Below are 22,529 nucleotides of genomic sequence, written 5' to 3' on the forward strand. Positions count from 1 at the left end.
AAAAGTGGGGGGTGGGGCAGTGAGGTGGGACAAAGTCTAGGAACTATGCTGTCTGAGGCAGGAAATCAGCATAAAAGGAGATGGAAGGGCTTTGGTGGGAAATAAATGGCACTATGTTGTTGACGGAAAAAGATCTTGGCAGGACTGTTGTTGTGAGTGTTCTGTGGCTTAGAAAGGAATTTCCTACAGGCTGGACTAACCATTAAAAATGTCTCTACCTTCAGGAGTCCCAGGCGTGCAGTAGAGCCTCGCTGGAGGAAATGTCATCTTGGACCATGGGTACCCGCAGCCTGGACAAGCGAGAAAGTTTCTTTAAGGTAAAAAGAAGCCTTGACTGAGATCGCTAAGCTGCAGCTTACTCCCTTTGCTGGGCTGCACAAGGGGCTGCAGGCGCTCCTGCGAGCTGCAGGGGAAGCCTGCTCACTGAGCCAGCTCTGGCTGGGGAGTTCTCCCGAGCCCAGCTGCGAGCTGTTACCAGGTTTGACAGTAGTTGGGATTTTTGTTGAGTTAGTGCTTCGGGACAGGCCCAGGACCCAGGCACAAAGAGATACTATTCTGTGTGTATGTCAACTGCTCAGTGCTGGGGTTTTTTTGTGTGTGTGTGGTTTTTTTTTTTTTTTTTTTAGCTGAATGATTTTACAATGGAAGCTGGTGCATTCCCAGTGAATCAGGGCTGATGGCCCTGTATTTTACATTTTGCTTCATTGTATGAATCACTTAGTGCTCATTTTTTTTAAAAAAGAACAACAATCAGATTCCTGGGCCTCACCCTAGACTGATTGAATGTTGTTTACTGGTGTATTTTATCAAACACCAAGAGTTCTCTTCGAATCAGGCAATAGAAAACCAAGACTGTGTGATTAAAACTACATATAGCTTTTCTATATGCATAACTGATGTCAGTGGGATAAAATTACCTCGCTAGCTTAAAAGGATACAATTCTAAATGGATATTTTATGTACTCTGTGTGTGTATACGTTTTAAATTAAGACTTGGTCATCATTTCTAATTTACATTTGGGAATTAATTTCCTTCTTATGGCTTTTGCTCTGTGTCCTTTCCTTCACTCTCAAAATAATGCATAATAATTGTAGAAAATTTGGAAAATACAGAATCCTGTAAAAGAGTAGAAAAGTAGAGGTAAATTTTGCATTTGAAATCTGTCATAAGCAGATGTTAAAGCACCAGATCTTTTCTCAAAGGAAGAATGATAAAGAAGAAGCCTCTTAACTTTATTACAGAAGAAAACTGACAATTTTTTTCTAACTTCCACACCCTGATGGGTTGTAAGTATGTATTAGCTTGCCTTTAAAAGCTCCTGCTTCCTACAGGCCAAACCTGATTTATTATGTCAATTATGGACTTCAAAAAATCCATTGCAAGAGCCTGCTGATAAAAGAAAGCTAAATTCAGTAAGCTGATTGCAATAAGGGAGTTCATAGGCAGGACACAGTCCTGCTGTTGTCTGAGCAAGGGGAGGTTGGGAGGCAGATCTATAGGGTTTAGAGGTCTAGGTCCAAGTCCTTTTAGCTGTATTTTTCAAGGCAGAGAAGTGATTGGCTTTCAGCAAAGTTTGTGACATAATACGTTGGGATTGGTGGATACAGCAAGACAAGGGTCTTGAATCCTGGCAAGTAAACCATTGTTGATAGGCAGGCTGTTTTCCCAGGTGAGCTGACTGTTTGCCAGGACAGATTGTTCTGTAGGAATTTCCAACAGCAAACAGTGAAGTTATTTATTGGTTTACAGCCTTAACTTTCTGGGCAAGAATATCCTGGAAGAAATAGTTATGTTGACACAGATGGTCTCAATTCTCAGTGCTATTAGTTAAGGTATGTAGACATAGCAGTCACAATTGTCAATCAGTTTACTCAGTTTGAATCAAACCTCTGTAACATCCACCCTCATAAAGCAGATGAGGGGTTCCTCAAGTCTCCTGTAAACCAGGCACTAGACCCACCAGGCTCCTGACTCATCTCCAGTTCCTGGATTCTGTCTTAGGCTGAGATATTTATTTTGTCCTGGTGGAAAGGAAGAACCCAATCCCCTCCTTAACCCACGACACTACCTACATCAGCCTAAATACTGGCTAGTTCATAATTACCACCTTATGCTCAAGTCAAGGCAAAATGAGGAAATCGAGTATAGTCAAAATTGCCTTTGAAAGTTCCTCAGAAAGGGGCCTTGTTGGATCCAGTTTTTCTTATGGTCCTGAGGAAAATCTTTTTTGTTTTTTAGTTGAACATCAGGTTAAAGTAGTTAACTTGTATTTCTGGGTTATGTCCTATGAAAGAATAAATAAAGCAAGAGGTGAGAGGCCTGCTTGAACCTGCTGAGGGCAAATTCTACTAGTCTATCTCTCCTGAGTCAAATGCCCTTAAGGAAGATGTAGGCAAACTGGCCAGCTCTATTTAACTTGGTATTTTCTGTTCTTTTTTTGTTTGCAGAGCTTCAAGCTAGTTTAGTTAGATGTTCCATGTAAATGGTATAGTTACAGTTGAATAACTGGGGTTTGGACTGCATAGGTCAACTTACATGTGGATTTTTTGCAATAAATGTAGTCGGCCCTTTGTATCCAGGGGTTTCCCAACCACAGTTTCCCAACCGTGGATTGAAAATACTATTTTCCATTCAAGGTTTACTGAATCTGCAGATTCAAAGGGCTGACTGTAGTCAACAGTTATATGTAGATTTTCGACTGCTCAGGGCTTGACTCCTCTGATCTTATGTTGTTCAAGGGTCAACTGTACTTCTTTCTTTTCTTTTCTTTATAGACATTGTTATTCATTACTTTGGCAATCCATAGGTTTTTTTGGAATAATATTAATTGTAATTTAAATAAGTATATCAATTATTATTAATTATTCTATAATTTAGGCATGTAGTTATTTGCAAGGATGAAGTAAACTTCCCTTTGGACATTTAATGTTGACTGTTCAGAGTCAATTGACTAACTCTGTTTAAAAATGCTATAGTTCAATTGTTGAGACAGTTTGTCACTCAGCACATTCTGGGACCCACTGGGTCTTCTTTTACTCCTCATGCTTTTTATATTTTAAATATTGAGAACTTCAGATCAGCCAGGCTCTGTACTAGGTACAATGGAGAGAAAAACCAGAAGCCATCCAGACCGCATGGAGTTTTCAGTCTGGTAACAAAGAAAAATATTAATAAATAACCACAACACTAAACCTGTACCAATAAATCATAAAACAGTGCTTAATGTGAGAAGTAAAAGGGGCTTTGAGAATATATAACATAATGCAGGGTTCCAGAGAAATCTTTCCTGAGGGAGTGGCCTTTGGTTTGCAAGCTGAGATTGATTGTTATCTAGGGAGGTGGATAGGGCTAAATTCTGGAGTAAATCTTAAGCTACTGCAGTGCCATTCTCCAAATACACCATCAAGCATGAACATTCTTGGTTATATTCTTAGCTCATAGCTCAATTATACATGCTTGTTATAACTTCCTTGGTTATTAGGGCTCATGTGACTTTGTGTAAAGTGTAGATAATTGAAAGGCAATCATTGGACCTCTTTTTCTTCATTATGTTCCCCACTCCAGTTTGTGTGCATTTAAACCGGAGTTGGTAACCACTAGAAGCAAGCCTTGATTTGTGGCTTCCCACCTGTCCTGGCTCATGGAAATGACTCAGATAAGTTGCAGGATACAAGAGTTTTGAATAATGCACAGTTTTTGTGAGCAGTCTGGGATAATAAGAATGCCCATGGCTATTGTTCATGTAGAATTACATGCTGGAATCCTGGCCACAGAAATCCTGTGCTGCTGGACCAACCCATTTTCCACAGTCCTTTCCAGCACCATTGTTATCCTTCACCCACCTGTGAGAAACATTATCTTCCCGCTCTATAAGGCCTCTGTGAAAATACATGGGGCAGGCTGGTGATGCCCTTGACTAGGCAGCCAAAGTTACCTGCACCTAATTAATGGAAGTGGACACCTATTGCTATCAGATTTCAAGGGTGTGTTGTGTGAAAGAGATTGTGTAAGAAAAACATTAACTAGACTGGTAAAGTTATAGATGGTCCTGCACTAAGACAGAGAAACTCAAAGTAATCTTCGATCCCTCCTTTTCCTGAATCCCATCCTGCCCCCCCACCAGCCAGGTGTCCAGTGCTGGCAAATCCCCCTGAAGTTTCCAAAATCTACACCCTTCTTCCCTTGCCTACATTACCTCCCTACTTAGCTTCTCATTCCTTCATTTGTGGGCACTATGGATGGTGTTCCTAATCCATCTTCACTATCTCCAAATGTGTGTTTGCTTTCTCCCAAACCATTCCATCCATCCATGTTACCTGCTTGCAGACTCTGGCCCATGCTGGACCCAGCACCAGGTTTGCATTCTCACCTTCAGGGACTTTCAGGCTGTGCTCCCACCTTCTCAACTCTTCCTCTCCTGGCCCTGCCCCTGTGCCACCATGGGTGTGCTCCTATGGCCCAGACCTGCTGATGCCCACACTCTAGGCTTTGCCCACCCCGCATCTCACTCTCCACCTCTCCCCATCAGGTTCCCAAGTACCCTTCCAGACTGCCATACACCCACTTTATTCACTGACAATGGAGCTCCCACAGCTGAGCTGGTATCTACCTTTACTTTGTCTAAGGATAAAATTGTGGTAGAAATATTGTATATGAAGTCCCAGCTGTGGCCTCGATGTAGTGGTAGGAAGTAAACTTGAACCCATAACTCTGGATTCTACAGTGAGGATTTGTTTTGTCTTTTTGTTTCTACATCCCTGACCTTGAGGAGGATCCTCTTATAGCAGAGAACAATGCCAGAAAGTATTAGTGGGAATTGTCCACTCAACAATTCTAATTTCTCCCAGGAATGCCTAGGGGAGCCTGCCCTCATCAGCCTACAAGTTGACAAGAGTTCTTTCTTTCTGAGTGCCTGCTTCCTGCCTCCCTTTGCTTCACAGACAGGGAAATAGCTGGTTTTAACTGAGCAGGAAGAAAGTGTTTTGGTTCTAGGGACCCTGCTCTCCTGTGCCTCCAAACTGCCTGTGCTGTGGGGAGATGCCCTGGGCCTGGGCTCCCAAACTACCCCAGGGTGTTGGAGGGCCCAGCTCAGCAGCAGAGGCTCCATTTGAGGAATCCTCTTCCTGGTCACTTTGCACAGTTTGTGTAACAGGTACATCATGTCCATCTTTCAGAAACAGAAAGCCTGTCATTATGGTTCAGAGAAGCCATAGGAGTGCTCTCTGGCACGTAAAGAATGGAAGTGCGGCTCACTTCAAAGAAACCTAATTGCTAAAATCTGACTATAAAACAGATAAACCAGGAGTGATGAGGCACTTCACCCCAGCAGACTTCCCTTAACTATCAGTCTCTCCTTGGTGTTTGAAGAGTTATTCTGCTTTCAAAAAATCTATCTGCAGGCAAATTTTCAGTCATCCAGAACTGGCACTACTGCACATGTTGGGCCTCAGTGATTTTGGCATTTGAGTTTTCAGACCATTCTTTGTGTGGAGTCATTTTCTGAATGCACAGCCCAGGACAGCAATTCACTGTTGTGTAACAGGGAAAGAGATACAGGGGCTTGAAAAATAATGGATGGAACCAAAATCACATTTTAGTCAATAGCTTCACTGAAGAAATCCTTACATAGATCTGTGGGTGTTTAAAAGTCACAGATGTGAGGAAGTGTTTTGCTCTTGGTCTCCCAGCATGACACCTGAACAGTGAATAGATGTCACATTCCATGCCAGGTGTGCAGCGAGACACCCTGTCACAGCCTATGACCAGGAAAGGGCTAAGCACCCTGCAGTGGAAACAAAAGAGTGATTAGAGAGTTGGTTAGAGCAATTGATGTATCCATAATTATTCATAATAATATTGCAAAGCATACCTGACATCAGTATTTGTGTGTCTTTTGTTTTCCATAAATAAGTTCTTCTTAGACACTTCCTAGACATTTCCACCTGGACAGGTCTTAACAGTGCTGTCCCACAGAACTACAAAGCAAGCCACAGGTGTCGTTTTAAATGTTCTAGTAGCTACATTTTAAAAAAGTAAAATTGATTTTAATAATATGTTTTATTTAACCTAGTATAGCTAAAATATTGTCGTGACAGCATTTAATAAATATTAAAATATTAATCAGGTGTTTTACATCCTTCTTTTTCATACCATGCCTTTGAAATACAGTGTGCATTTTACACGGAGCATGTCTTAGTTCAGACTAACCACATTTCAAGTGCTCAGTTCCCACATGTGGCTGCTAACTGCTATATTGGACAGCAAAAGCTTACATTGAATCTAAACTGAGTCCTGGGAGACTCAAGTGCCAGGGCTCGGTAGTCTATAGTAGGGATGGGAACCAGACCTGATCTGACCTTCTCATCTGGAATCCCCACCCTATGTGGCCTTCTGAGGGTTCCACTCTGATCCCTTTCCTCCTTTTCCAGTGAGGTCTCCCAGGAAACCCCATCTGGAGAGGTCAGGGGGATAACGACACTCTGGGGGAGTGGCTGGCTTTTTTTGGATACAAATGCATGGCTTTCACCATCTGTTTGAAACACCTCCAGAATGCACATTGGGCCCCGACCCTCCCCCCCCCCCCAGCCTGGGCATGACTTTGTAGGGATGCCATGAATTTATTGGACAGCAATTCCTGTTCTTGTTTCCAAGAAGAAATGGATTTCATGATTTTCTAGAGTAGTTGTTCCACCACATTTTGGCCATATATTTCTGATATTACATGTTACCCATTGGGCCTCAACACAGTCTCACTTGCTTTAGGGAACTTGGTTTTTAAAAATCGGAAATGAAATAGGTTCCCCTGGTCATTCTTAATGACATATTTCTTAGTTGAAATAGAGTTTTCATAATAGGAGGATTCCCAGGAGGGAATGTACAGTTGAAGCACTATTGTGTCAAGTGTGTAATTTTCAAAAAGTTAAAAACATGATTCTCATACAAATTAGGATGAACTTCTGTCAGAATTTTATTCAACTGGGAAACAGGTATAAAGCTTATTCAAAGAACACTTTAACAAATAATGTATTTATGGTCGACTTAGAAAGACATTCTGTAATAAGTTTACTGAGTTAAAATCAAAAGTGGTTAAAATCCAACAAGGAAATAAAAATAGTACTTAGGAAAGTCAAACAAAATTTAATCATCTTTAGGTGGGTAGCGTTGGCATCACCCAGTTGTTAGCAAGGCAGCCTCAAGCAGTGGTTCTCAAAGTGTGGTATCAGCTTCACCTAGAAATTTATTAGAAATACAAATTAAGTAAACAGGATGATACAAAAAGCATAGAAATGTCTGCATTCTAGACCTGGCTTCATGCTCCCGCCCAGAAAACAGTGTAATACCACCTTCCCCTCTGTGTTGTGAGCACCAGTGATGTAATATAGAAAGAGTTCCCGCACCCAGCACTAGCAGAGCCAAACCCTGGGCACTAAGAATTGCAGTGAAGAAGTAAAACCCACTGATTTGCTCCAGCCAAGAGAAAGGGAAGCTAATGCTCAAAATCACGAGACACCATGGTTTAGGTGTTGAGGGTCATACTGGGATCTGAGAGGTAAAGGTGATGTATCATTTCTTAAGGTCTTGAGGACAGTTCTGAGGTCTTTTCTGGCATCCCTCTGTCTGGTCCCCTGGGAAAATAGCCATGGGCCATTTTACCTTAGGGCTCAAGATGGGAAACGTAATTTAAGTCAAGATGTTATCTTTAGCCTGCCAGAGTCCAGAATGTGTGACCATTAGTCAGCTCTGGGCTACTGTCTCCAACTGGAAAGGGGTGTTGTTGATTATCCTGGGGGACAGGCTAGGTCTTGGGAGAGGGGGAGGGGGAGGGGTGAATGAGGGAGAGAGAAAGGGAGGGACAGAGAGAGATGATTCCTAGAACTAGGATTTAAAACTAAATTCAAACTAAGTCAGAAGGACCCTTGGTTTCAACAATTAGTTCAGACATAGTACTTTGATGGTTTCAGTCACTTGTTCTCTGTAAGCCTTGGTGTTATTGCCACCATCTGATAAGATGTTCTGTTTTTGTCTGTCTGCTTTCCCACTACAACCACACTTTTATTTGCTCACTCAAAGTGGCTGTGTAACCAAAAACAGGTTCAGCTGCCTTCTTGCTCAAGCCCTCAGTTCTTATAGGGATAGGGAGTAGAGGGCTTTTTTTCTTTATCTAATTATCTTGCTAGCTTTTGGTGTACTTTGGGTTGCTCTATCCATTCATCTTTCTAGCCTTTGGTTTGCTCAGTGTAAGAACCTCCCCCTGCCCATCCTGGCCAATGGGGAAGACTCCCCAGGATCCCTGACTCTGTATGGTATCAGGGTCAGTGGTGGGGGGCTGTAGGACATGCCCTCAGGAAGCCTGGAGATGCTGCAGCCCTCAACCTGCTTGGCAACACTGGACATGGTGCCTGCACATCTCAGGGAGCCTGTTGGCTGGAGTCTCTAGGGCACCCTTGGATCCTAGGGTGCCTGCAACCTCTGTGCAGCCCCTCAACGTGGCCTGCCCCTCTGACTGTCTAAGGTAACAACTGCACACAGACACACCAGTGGGGATCCTTAGAGGCAGGGTGACTCAGCTTAACAGACAGAAATAAAATCTTCATCCCACCCCCCAGTCTCTAACACCTGATGTCACCATTTATCAACACACAGGTGCTCCAGCCTTCGTTGTGCTAAGATTCAGAGGTGCAGGCTCCTCCCCTCTCCACAGAGTTTGGGGAAAATGACTCTTCAACTCTCTTGTCAGTATACACTGCCATTTGCCAAAAGAACAAACAGGAGCAACCAGTCCTTTGCTAAATGTGCTTTGCATTTTGGTGAAAACCACTGTTTTGGTGCCTTTCCACAGTCACAGCCCAACCTTCCTTCTTATTCAACTCCTTTGTAAAATTCATGTTTAGTTTCGTTAACACTATTCCAGGCAAAATTCTAAGCACTTTATACCCAAATCTTCACATTATCGTTATACCCAATTTTCAGAGGAGGAAACTGAGACGTGGAGAGGATGTAAAACTTGCCCAAGTTTGTGATTCCCGTATTGGTTCCATGGTGACTATACTTCAGCTTGGAAAGAATTTCATAGAGATGGAGCATTAAATGCAGGCTCTGTGCCTTGTCCTGCTCTGAAATGAGATATGTCGCCTACAGTCCCTGTGTTAGATGCTTGTTAGTTGGGATGTGAGTCTGATTTACTTTCCCTGCTCTTTACACCTAGCTTGACCCCTAGTGTGTCCCCTACTGGCTAGCCACAGCTGGCCCTTTCAGGTGGCTGCTTCTCAGTGTTTCCTGCCTCAAAAAGTGGGGCTTATTCTTCTAAAATATCAGCAGTAATACATAGTTCAGCAAGAATTTGGTTTACCAGCTTGCGGCAGCCAGGGACAAACCAGAAGAACCATGTCAGGGCTCTGAGTATGGGGGAGTTTGGAGCGACTTACAGGATTTGGGCTTGTGCTGGTTAATTCTAAGGAAAGAAGTGCTGCAGATTTAGCAGATAAAAATATAGAACGCCCATTTGAATTTCAATTTCAGACATAGCATAAGTATATCCTATGCAACATTTGAGACATGCTTATACTGAAAAATTATTCATTGTTTATCAAATTTAATTGGGCATCTTGTATTTTATCTGGCAGTCCTGAAGGAGTTGAATGTTATCAGGAAGTGAGGACAATGCAGTGATTGGGTAGCTGAATAATTTTTATCTAGAAGGCAGTGGAATAAAGGGAGCCAGTGGTGTCAGTGGTAAAGAAGCAGCCAACACTCAGTGTGTGACAGAATAGAGCTGGTCAGTTATTCTTGTGGTCTGAGTAGCCTGTGCCCTGCCTTGTTTCAGACCTGGTCTCTAGTGGCTTGTTGAATGCTTTGTTTTCATTCAGTGCTCTCTGTTTATGTTCAGGTGGGAGCATGCCAGGAGCCTTTCTCTCTCTCTCTTTCTCTCATTCTACTTCAAGATTCTGGGCTTATTTCTGAGTCTGTTGAGAGGGTAAGGTCTCAAAGACACCGGTTGCTTGGGGTTCTGGTCCAGACAGCCAGTTAGCTTAGTTAAGGTCACTAGTTTTCTAGAAATATTTTTGGTTGTCACAGATTGGGTGGAGGTGCTACTTGCTGGCTTTTTACAATGCATGAGCAACCCCCACAGCCAATTATCTGGCCTCAAATTTCCATTGTGCTGAGGTTGATAATTCCTGGTCTGCAATGAAAATTAGGAAATGACCCATTTCTGAGGTCTCTCTAACTATTTCTGGGACAGGCCTTCCAGAAGTAGAAAAAATGAAAGCAAAAAGAGTCGTGTTCATGTATTTAGCACCTGCTGTCCTCAATGTGTATTACCTGGGACTAGGTCAGCACCTGGCCTTTAATAGTAGGTGTTCAATAAACATGCTGAATGAATGAAGTGTGTATTGCATGTATGTGTCTATTATACATGTATTGTTTATTTATTCACTCTATAATGACTCAGCACCTATAATAGCAGAGTCTTGGGCACTAAGTGTGCAGTGATGGGAAAATAGATAATAATTTAGACAAACCTGAATCTGTACGATGGGGGCAAGGCTGCCTGAGTGGATGATTGGGGAGGGCTTCTTGAGGAGGTGGCATTTAAGCATAACTCTTCAGGAGGGAGAGAGTCAAGAAGAGAATTCCCAGGCAAGGGGTAGGCATGTGTAGAGCCTGAGACTGAAAGAACAGGGTGGGAAGCAACTGGACGGTGGGTGTGGGGAATGGCATGAAGTAAGGGCAGAAGGGAAGCAGGGGCCCATCATGCCAACTGGGTGAGGAGTTGGGATTCCATTAATAGTCCAACTGGAAGCCATGAAAGGTTTTGAGGATGGGAATGACACAATCCAACATATGTGCAACCCTCACAAATCTTGCCGAGCATTAGCATTGTGGTTGCAATCCATCAAACAAGAAAACCAAAGTACAATCCAGATCTTCCTTGTTGTCCCTCAAAGGACACCAGAGTTGGCCTCCTGCCCAACACCCTTGCAGTCAGCTTGCTGGTCCTTCTGTACACTTTGTCCATGTGCTCAGCAGTTCCCTAAAGAGATGTGCTTCTCCATTCTCTCAGAACTCCTCCCTGAGTCTTGCAGCCATTTCCCATTACTCTGCCTTGCCCTCCACCTTATTGTCTTTATTGTGCAGAACATGTTGGCCTGTCTGGAGTCTCAAGCTTGATGGTTTTCTTCTCCACTCCTGAGAATCCACCCAGCAAACACTGGGCCAGATGTGACTCCCACCTGGAAGGGAGGAAGATTGCAAACTCTGGTTATTTATTTGTTGTTCAGGCCCACACTTTTGAAATAACTACTGTAACTGAAATACATGGAGTGAACTGGAGGGGAGCAGCAGAAGGAACAAGACAATTACTTAGGACAGTGAGCAAACTGTGACCCACAGGCCAAAATCTGGCTGGGCACCTGTTTTTATAATTGAGACACCACCATACCCCTTCATTTATGTATTGGCTATGGCTGTTTCCATTCCAAAATGCAGAACTGAGTTGATTCAGAGATTGTATTATGCATGAAGCCTAAAATATTGACTCTCTGGCCCTCTTCAGTGAAGGGTTGCTGCCCACTGACTTGGGAGATAATTCATTTTGTCACCGAATTCTCAAAGGCAATGTTGTATGTGGGTAGCAGTGTCTCCAGTTTACAAATAAACACATGCCAGGGAGAATAGAGTCTGGTCTCTGAGAGCAGAGCCCACTCTTTTCTGAATCATAATACCTGCCTCACAGAGTTTGTCAGAAGTAGCTACAATGAATACTCTGGAGGTCTCAACTCCAGATGCCTGCAGGAGTCAGGTAGATACTATAAACCAGTAAAGCCAACCTAAGTGGAAATGGATAAATGGCAGCTGACTTCTGGGCTCAGTATTGGAGAACAATAGGGGATGGTGAGGACTGTAGCAAACTGAAGGGCAGATGTTCCACATAAAGTCAACAACACAAGATAGTGGCATAAGTAAATATGGTCCTTGCATCCTCTCACAACCACATCAGAATTATAACTAAACTACAGAACAGCTATCATTCAGAACTACCTGACATCTAGCTAACAGAAATCTTCAACTAAGGATATAAAGAAGAAGTCACATTGAAGCCGACTGGTAGAAGGAGTGGAAATGCTGACCGGGCTAGTCCCAAATGTGGTAGATAAAAATCAGAAGGGATAGCTCAGCTGCAGAGGTCCCCACTGAGGAGTGAGGAGTCCCAGCCCCACACCAGACTTCCCAGCCTAGGGTTCCGGTGTCAGGAAGAAAAGTCCCAATAACTTCTGGCTGTAAAAACCAGAGAGGATTGTAGCTCTCTGAGAAAGACAGAGGGCTCCTGGAGTCCCAGAAAATTCCTCTTAAAGGGCCTGCACACAGACTTGGAATCACTCACTCTGAGCTCCAGTACTGGGACAACAGCTTGAAAGGAACCAGGAACATACGGGGAGGACCTGAATTGTCTGGCATCAGAGTGAGAGCTGGAAGGGCAGCTTTCTGACAGACAAAAGTGCTGGCAGAGGCCATTGTACCTTTTCTGAGTCTTCTCCCTTATAGAGCTGCCAGGCAGGCACCATATCTGAGTCTCTATCAACCAGGTTCATCCTGTCGCCCTGCCCTGGTGATTTCCTGATACCCTGCCCCACCCAACCTCTGGGCCCACCCAAGCTGTTTCCCATGGCTTTTCCATAAGAATAGCCTGTCTTGGCTCATGCTTCATAGTTTCCTAAAATCTCTCAAACAAGAAGTGTCTGGCCTCGGTGTGCCTTGTATCTCTTGCTAAGTGGCCCCAGGCCCAGCACTACCAGCAATAGGCTTTGGATCTCAGCTTAGCCTCTCCTTGGCACCTCAAAGCCTGGCACAAATGGTAGCCACCTGCAGATTGCTTTATAGCCGATGCCCAGTGAGCTTGGCCTGCACCTCCTCAGAACTAGCACAACTGGTGGAAAGCTTCAGACCACATATAAGGCCCCACTCAACCACCTCCACAAGAAACACACTCAAGGGATGGACTCAGTGGGCACCAGAGTCCTGCTGAAGTAAGTCCTGCTTCATGTGGTTGGCCCCTGCACAACTGATCCTCCATGGTGTCTTCGGTGAATGGGGAGGCTGTGTCATTGGACCCTATAGGACACCTACTATATTAGCATACTCTACCAAGCCCAGGAATCATAACAGCTCAGCCTAATACATAGAAACAAACACAGGAAGGCTGCCAAAAGGAGGAGACAAAGAAACATGGCCCAAATGAAAGAACAGATCAAAACTCCAGGAAAAAAAACTGAACAAAATGGAGACAAGCAAGCTACTAGATGCAGAGTTCAAATCACTGGTTATAAGGATGCTCAATGAACTTAGGGCTAGAGTAGATGAACTTAAAACTTCAACAACATAAAGGACGTGGAAACCATAAAAGGAACCAATCACAAATGAGGGATACACTAACTGAAATGAAGAATAATTTAAAGTGAATCAACACTACAGTAGAGGAAGCCGAGAATCAAGTCAGTGATTTAATATAAGGGAAGCAAAAAAAACAAAAACAAAAACAAAACAAAACACTAAACAGACAAAAAAACACCCAATCAAAATGGCAAAAAGAAAAAAGAATCCAAAAAATGAGTATAGTGTAAGGAACCCATGGGACTACTTCAGGTGTACCAATATTTGCATCATGGAAATGCCAAAAGGAGAAGAGAGAGAACAAGATATTGAAAACCTGTTTGAAAAAAAAGAATGACCAGAAACTTCCCTAACCTGGTGAAGGAATAGACATACAAGTTCAGGAAGTGTAGAAAGTCCCAAACAAGATGAACTCAAAGAGGAACACAGCAAAACACATCATAATTAAAATGCAAAAGATTAAAGACAAAGGGAATCTTAAAAGCAGCGAAAGAAAAGCAGTTAGTAACATATGAGGGAGCTCTCATAATACTGTCAGCTGATATCTCAAATGTCCAGAAAGGATTGGCAAGAGATATTCAAAGTGATGAAAAGCAAGGACCTACAACCAAGATTACTCTACCCAGCAAAGCTATCATTTAGAATCAAAGGATAGATAAAGAGCTTCCCAGACAAGAAGCTAAAGGAGTTCACCACCACCAAGCCAGTATTATATGAAATATTAAAGGTTCTTCTTTAAGAAGAAGAAAAAAGATAAAAAATGTGAACAATAAAATGGCAAAAATACATATTTATCAACAATTGAATCTAAAAAGCAACATAAACAAGCAGAACTGAAACAGACTCTTAGATACAGAGAACATTTTGATGGTTGCCAGATGGGAGGGGGTTGGGGATGGGTGAAAAAGGTGACAGGATTAAGAAGCACAAATTGGTAGCTACAGAATAGTCATGCGGATGTAAAGTACAGCATAGAGAATAACTATGTGTGGTGTCAGATGGGTAGGAGATTTACTGGAGTGATCACTTAGTAAGTTATATAATGTTTAATAACTGGGGCATACTCCTGAAACTAATATAATATTATATGACAACTGTGATTGAAAAATAAAAAATAATTTTATTTTATTTTTTAAGGGACTTTATTTTTATTTTTAGAGAGAGAAAGGGAGGGAGAAAGAGAGGGAGAGAAACATCAGTGTGTAGTTGCCTCTTGCACACCTCCTACTGGGGACCTAGCCTACAACCCAGGCATGTGCCCTGACTGAGAATCAAAGGGGTGACCCTTTGGTTTACAGGCTGGCACTCAATCCACTGAGCCACAGCAGTGAGGGCCTAATTTTAAAATACAAAAATAAAAATAAAGACAGCAACATCATGAGAGCCAAGTGTTTCTAATTATCAAGAAGCTAGGACCTTTGAACTTGGGTTTTTATGTTAATTTCATGATTTTTGCATGAAATATTCTTTATGTTTAAATGTTGAAACTATTTTAACAGTAAAACCCATGTGAGGCAAGCTGGACAAAGCAAAAAACAAAACAAATGATTGTGTCCAGAGGCCACCAGGGACCTCTGATAGGACATATACATTGGAGTGACTGTCAGAGCCTTCCTCGGCAAGGGTGGCTCTATAACCAGGTGAGGAGCAGCTCTAGATATGCATCTGGGTGTTGCCCTGAGCTCTCTCCAGGAAAACTTCCACACCTTGGAAGCCATGGTTTCTGGTGAAGCCTTCAGCCAGACACTGAGAGCAGCCTCATGTTCTATTTATCAGCAGACGAAAGGAAATGCCAAAGAGCGAAAGTAGATACAGGAAGGCTGAGATTAGAGAGGAGGGAAGTAGATTCTGGAAGAGCCCTCAGAGTCCAAGATGAAGCTGGTAAGTTCATCCTGGGGACAGCCATCAGGGCCTTTCTAGAAGTACACACATTGACCTTTCCAACTAATGCAGCCCAATGTTACTTTTAGTGCATCAGAGCTGTGTACCCCACCTGGGGAAATACTGGTGGAAATGTTGTGGGTTTGCAAGTCTGAGAACCCTGGCTGCCAAACCTTGTTGCAGCCATTACCAGATCCTTGATGTGAAAAAAACTCTCAGAGCCTCAGTTTCCTTATCTGATACTTTTATTTACTTAAAATAAAAGTATCAAAAGTCCCTGTACTATCACACAAGGACGATGTGAGGATTAAATGGCACAATGGATAGTACTTGCTGCAGAGAAGGCCACTCGTTACCATCAGCTGAGTTGGTAAGCAAGGTGTACTTCTTTACCTTTCCTGTGACATGTGACATGGACTTCCTAAGACTTTCCCAAAGTTAGGACAACTTCCATCTCTTCCCTAACCATCGCACTCATAGTGCTATCACTTAAAGACCTAATAAGGTTTCATCCAAGAAGTGTTATGTTATACTCTATACACAGGAACTTGAAAAAGATTTTGGTCATCAAAGGGAAGAGGTAAAATAACTCTCTGGAAACTAGAATAATGCTGTGGAATGAGTCTCTCATTCCTGGCATGCAAATGAACGAAGGTTGAGAACAATTCACAGAATCCAAGGATGTCTTCATTTATTACTAAGCCTTCAAGTGTAAAAACTCAAAGCTTTTCAGAATCAAACTGGAGAGACAGAAATTACTCCCAGGCAGAAGTTAGCACTCCACCTTCCCTTCTATTCCAAGAGATTTGTGGTCATTTGTTAACTATCTACTATTTGTTGAAGTTGGACTTGGGGTGGGGATGATAGGAAAATATACCCACAGAGAACAGTGCCTACTCCCAACTTTTTGCTAGTAGCCTACTGGGGGTCATAAAACAAATACAACTGTCACCAGAGCAGCCTCTTTTATAATTTTCCCTTTGAGCCTACTCACTCTCTTCTCCACCCCAACACTCACCCGACAATCCGTTCCTACCCTACCTCCTAGACTACATAAAATGCCTTTAGAATTTCTAAATACTAAAATATTTTGACCTGCCACTACCACCGATATGTAAATAAAAATAATTATTTATTTGTTCCAAGTGAAAGAAAAGTTAACTCTGATGAAATTAAAATGGTTTTATTTCTGCAAACTCGACAGCCAAGTGCTGGGTTAGTCCATCAAAGATGAGCATTTTTCAGCACATGCATGCCCCTATGTGTTGCACCACAGCACACTCTCAGCAGGCCCTACCAACCATTGGCATGGGCTGATTTTGGTTGGAGCTTTTTGCTCGTGGATGTGCCAGACACCTTCCTTATGCTCCCTTTCAGCCTCCCACCAATTTATCATCGCCTCCTTTACAGATGAAGAAATTGAGGCTCAGGGAGGCAGCCGTCTTGCCCCACAGGTCCCATAGGTAACAGGAGGCCAAGCGGGCCTTCCAGCTGGGACTCTGTGGTTCCAGCCCTCATCAGTAAGTTCAGGTGGCCTATCTGGTGGCCACTGAGCATTGGCTTCCCCTGAGGCCTAATCAGGAGCCCTGGGGAAGAGGCTCAGCTGGGTGTGGTGGGTGTGCACAGGGGTCATGGCAGGGCCAGGCCTTGGAGCAGCCTTTTTCAGGAAGAGGTGCAGCCTCCTCAGGCATGCTTCCTCTGGCTTGTGTTCCAGGGACACATCGATGCAGATTTTGAAGACAAGGAACTGAGCTGACCAAATTTTCCAAAGGAGAGATTTCCTAACAATAAGGATGTGCAGAGTGAGCTTTGGAAATGTGCTAGAAGGAATTAGGGAAGTGGTCTCTGGAAGCCTGCTTTTCATTCCTATGTTCCTCATTTTAATTTTTTCCACCTTGGGGGTGGGGGAGGAGGTTTTCATTGAAATAATTTCAAATTTACAGAAGAATTGCAAAAATAGCACAAAGGATTTCTTGTGTTATATACTTTCATGTAAATCTGTCCTCTATCATTTCAAATTTACATAAATGTTGTAAGAATAATACAAGGGACTTCTATATATCTGTTGCTCCAGGTCCACAATCACCAATTATTTACATTTTGCCCCATTTGCCTTAGCATTACCTTTCTCCCACACACATTGTGTAAGTATGTAAATATCCCATAAACATATAAATTATACCTCTATATATGTGGTTACATATGTAATATATTTTCTGAACCACCTGGGGATACAGTGGAGACATCATGCCCATTTAAATCCTTTAGTGTGTATTTTCTACGAGGAAGGACAATATCTTATATAATCACTATAAAAGGAGCAAAACTAAGAAATTAAACAGTGACACAACACTGTGCTCCAGCCCTCAGTGTGCAGTAATTGCCCCAGTTATGTCCTTTACCATCATTTTAGGTCCAACCCAGGTTCATCCATGCATTTAAATGTCATGATTCTAAGTTCAGGCCAAGATGGAGGCATAGGTAGAAACCCTTCACTTCCTCATACAACCAAGAAGAGGATAACAACCAATCTAAAATCAAACAGCCAAAAGTCCCAGAAAATCAAATTGCATGGAACTCTGACAACCAAGGAATTAAAATCAACCAGACAGGGAAGGCAGTGGACCCAGCTGGCAGACTCAGAAAAACCGCCATGTTGCAGCAGAACGTGGGGGTGGGGTGGGTGCTGAGCTCGGTGGGCCAAGCAGGAGGGGCTGACTTAAGGGGAATACTGAGACTCAGAGCTGACTGTGGGCTATGGCTGGGAGTGCCTCAGTGGGAGTTTCTCCCAGTCTCACATGAGAGTCTGTTGGAAAGTGCACTAGAGACAAGCAGGCAAGCAGCACTGTTCCCTCTCTGGTCCCTCCCCCACAGGCAGTGCCACAGTGCATCAATGTGGATTATCCCGCCCTGGCAAATACCTAAGGCTCCATCCCATACAACCTATCAGCTGCAACAAGACGAAGATATATGGCCCAAATGAAAGAATAGATCAAAACCTCAGGATTAAGCACTGAGGAGATTGCCAACCTATCTGATGGAGAATTTAAAGCCCTGGTAATTGTTGTATCCTGAACGCGAGCAGAAAATCAAATGGAGACGTGTGGAGTGCAAATAGGTGGTACTTTATTTTTACCTGCGCAGGGGCGAACTCCCAGGGTTCCTGTTAAGGCTGCGAAGGGGAGTCACGCCAAACGCTCACAGGCTAGCTCTTTTATAGGCACGCGAAGCAAGCAAGCAAGCTACAAAAGCGGGAGTTGCGGTTATCTCTGCATAGCTCTGGGGTCAGGAGGAACTCTTGCTCTGGGGTCAGGAGGAACTTTTGCCTGTCTCCTGTTGATCAGAACTATCTGTCTGTCTCCTGTTGATAAGCTTATTTCAGCTGACATTGTTTCTCTTCCTTATCCACTCTAGTGACCTTCAAGAGGTTTTCTGCTTAGCAATGCTTATAATTGTCTAGCCCTCTTTCCTAGCTCTCAACAGTAATCAAAATACTAACAGAACTGATTGAACTTGGTTGAAAAATGAAAGAACAAATGAAAGATACCCAAAATGAAATAAAGTAAAATATTCAGGGAACCAACAGTGACAGGAAGGAAACCAGGATTCAAAGCAACAATTTGGAACAAAAGTAAGAAATAAACATCCAACCAGATCAGAATGAAGAAACAAGAATCCAAAAAAATGAAGAGAGGGTGAGGATTCTCTGGGACAACCTGAAACATTCCAATATCCAAATTATAGGAGTGCCAGAAGAAGAAGAACAAGAGCAAGAAATTGAAAATTTATTTGAACAAATAATGGAGGAAAACTTCCCTAATCTGGCGAAGGAAATAGACTTCCAGGAAGTCCAGGAAGCCCAGAGAGTCCCAAAGAAGTTGGACCCAAGGAAGCACACATCAAGGTACATCATCATTAAGTTATCCAAGATTAAAGACAAGGTGAAAATCCTAAAAGAAACAAGAGGAAAGGAGAGAGTTACCTGCAAAGGGGTGCCAGTTCGGATATCAGCTGATTTCTCTAAAGAAAACTTTCAGGCAAGAAGAGCTGGAAAGAAGTATTTGAAGTCATGAAAGACAAGGACCTACACCTAAGATTACTGTATCCAGCAAAGCTATCATTTAGAATGGAAGGGCAGATAAAGTGCTTCTCAGATAAGGTCAAGTTAAAGGAGTTCATCATCACCAAGCCCTTATTATATGAAATGTTAAAGGGATTTATCTAAGAAAAAGAAGATAAAAAATATGAACAGTAAAAATGACAGGAAACTCACAGTTATTAAGAACCACACCTAAAACAAAAACAAGCAAACTAAGCAAACAACTAGAACTGGAACAGAACCACAGAAATGGAGATCACATGGAGGGTTATCAACAGGGGAGTGGGAGGGGGAGAGAGGGGGGAAAGGTACAGAGAATAAGTAGCATAAATGGTAGGTAGAAAATAGACAAGGGGTGGGTAAGAATAGTATAGGAAATGTAGAAGCCAAAGAACTTATATGTATGACCCATGGACATGAACTATAGGAGGGGAATGTGGGAGAGAGGGGGTGGGCAGGATGGAGTGAAGGGGGGGAAATGGGACAACTGTAATAGCATAAACAATAAATATATTTAAAAAAAAAAAAAAAGAATGGGAGGACAGATAAAGTGCTTCCCAGATAAGGTCAAGTTAAAGGAGTTCATCATCACCAAGTCCTTATTATATGAAATGTTAAAGGGACTTATCTTAGAAAAAGAAGATAAAAAATGTGAACGGTAAAGTGACAACAAACTCACAACTGTCAACAAATGAACCTAAAAGAAAAGAAAAACAACAAAAACTAAGCAAAACCCAAAACAGGAACAGAATCAGAGAAATGGACATCACACAGAGGGAGTTCAGTGGGGAGGGGGGAGGGAGGAATAGGAGAGGAAAGGTACAGAGAAGAAGAAGCATAATTAGTAGGCATAAAATAGACAGGGAGAGATAAAAAATGGTATAGGAAACAGAGGGTTCAAAGAACTTGTATGTACAACCAATGGACATGAACTAATGTGGGAAGCAGGGTGGAGGGGGGATTGGGGGGAAATTGGGAAAACTGTAATAGTGTAATCAATAAAAAATACTTTAAAAATATAAAAGAAAAACCCTACAAAAAAAGTGTCATGATTCTTTAGTCTACCAATGGCACTATTTATTCATTTAATTTTATTACATGTTTACCTTTTTGTTGAGATGTAACATGCTCACAGAAAGAGCTTGCATCAGTATCCAGGTTAATGAATGGTGCCTACATATGATGTCAAAAACATCGATCTCATGGTTACCAAAACACACCATACTCAAGACATGAGCCTAGAGCATGGGTGTGTAGCTATGGTCTTGGGTCCAGGTATATGGGATGACCATAGCTTTGATTGAAGGTCTTGCAGGGATCCCTTTTAACTCAGTTTTTACTACCTCACCCTGTGGATTCCTGGGGCCCCTTGCACCTATTTCAGAGTTAAAAAAACATCCAATATGTCTTGACAATTGAGTTACCCTGAGCATTAAAAGCAGATTCTGAAACTCCAGCTTTAACTACAGGAGTCTTCCTCAATCACCCATGAACTGGACCACAGACAGGTTTCTCATCTGAACTAAAATACCCTGATCCCAAACAATGGGAGCTTTCAGACATCACTCACAGACACAAAAGAAACATGTGTGGGGTTGCATCCAGGTCTCCAGCTCCAGACCTGATCTCAGGTCCCTAATTCTGATTGTAAGGATGTGTCTTCCCTCCTTGGCATCTCAGCCAGCTGTCTTATTCCAGGAATCTCATCAAACATTAGAAAAATTCCTGGCATCCTTTGCTGGGATGGTCATTCCTAACCATCTTTGTATGTAAATAGCAGGCCCTTCATATCCATCCTAAACGTTTGATGTCATCAGGAAAAGAAGAGGCTGAGGCATGGGAAAGGCTTGGCTGAGGGGGTGGCATTTTTTAAATATGTTTTATTGATTATGCTATTACAGTTGTCCCATTTTTTTCTCTCCTTTATTCCCCTCTGTCCTGTACCCCACCTCCCACCATCTTTCCCCCGCCTTCGTTTCCCCTGGCATCAAGAGGCACTGTTTGAATCTGCTAGCCCAGGGCCAGCCTTCAGTCCATGTATATGGAATTGATGCTATCGAGAACCTTTCCTCATTTGGGACCCTCTTTGAGCTTTGCTTCAGATGACTGTTACCTTCTTAGGGGAGCCCAGGGCTTACAAGCTGGAGCTGCATTATTGTAAATTATTTCTTCCAAATATTGTCTCTAGAGCATGTATCTGTAAAAAACAAAACAAAAAACTCTGATACCCTATTTTCTGACTTTTATGGTTTATGTTTTTTTTTCTTAATTGTGGTAAAATATGCATAATATAAAATTTACCACCCTGGCTGATGTGGCTCAGTGGATTGAGTGTTGGCCTGCAAACCAGAGGGTCACCAGTTCGATTCCCAGTCAGGGCATATGTCTGGGTTGCAGGCCAGGGCCCCAGTAGGGGGTGTGTGAAAGGCAACCACACAGTGATGTTTCTCTCCCTCTCTTTCTCCCTCCCTTCCCCTCTCTCTAAAAATAAATAAGTAAAATCTTAAAAAATAATTTACCTTTTTAACCATTTTTAAGTGTACAATTCTGTGGCATTAAGGACATTCAGATTGTTCTGCAACCACCACCACCATTCATCTCCAGAACTTGCTCATCTTCTCAAACTGAAACTCTGTACCCTTTAAACATTAACTTCTCCTTCCTCACTCTCCCAGCCCCTGGCAGCCACCCTTCTACTTTCTGTATTTATGAATTTGTCTATTCTAGGGATCTCATATAAGTGGAATCATACAATACTTACCCTTTTGTGCCTGGCTTATTTGACTCAGCATAATGTCCTCAAGATTCATATATGTTGTAGCATATGTCAGAATTTCCTTTCTTTTTAAGGCTGATTAATGTTCCATTGTATGTACGTACTATATTTTGTTTACCTGTTCTTCCAAAGATGGACATTTGTGTTGCTTCCCTCTTTTAGCTATTGTAAGTAATGCTGCTTATGAAGTGGGTTGGATTCTCTTACTAAAAAACATGTTCTAGGGGCCAAGATGGAGGCATAGGTAGACACATTGCGCCTCCTTGCACAACCAAAAGAAGGACAACAACAATTTAAAAACAAAAAACAACCAGAACTGACAGAAAATCGAACTGCATGTAAGTCTGACAACCAAGAAGATAAAGAAGAATCATTCATCCAGA

The 22,529-nt window shown here is 42.5% G+C and overlaps 1 protein-coding gene across 10 annotated transcripts in view; it reads left to right on the top strand.

Moving 5' to 3' along the window:
* The window catches only part of RIN2 (Ras and Rab interactor 2), a 239,526-nt gene that overhangs the window by 132,249 nt on the left and 84,748 nt on the right, over nucleotides 1-22,529 (top strand). For all 10 annotated transcript variants that reach the window (XM_053926043.2, XM_024559337.3, XM_045194656.2 and 7 more), the window contains one exon: nucleotides 225-317. Coding sequence is in view for 7 of the 10 variants with exons in the window: in XM_024559336.4 (XP_024415104.2) it covers nucleotides 225-317 (93 nt within the window). In the remaining 3 variants the exon portion in view is untranslated. The remainder of the gene's footprint in view (nucleotides 1-224; nucleotides 318-22,529) is intronic.

Source organism: Desmodus rotundus, chromosome 6 (assembly GCF_022682495.2).
Source record: "Desmodus rotundus isolate HL8 chromosome 6, HLdesRot8A.1, whole genome shotgun sequence".
Taxonomy (NCBI): Eukaryota; Metazoa; Chordata; class Mammalia; order Chiroptera; family Phyllostomidae; genus Desmodus; species Desmodus rotundus.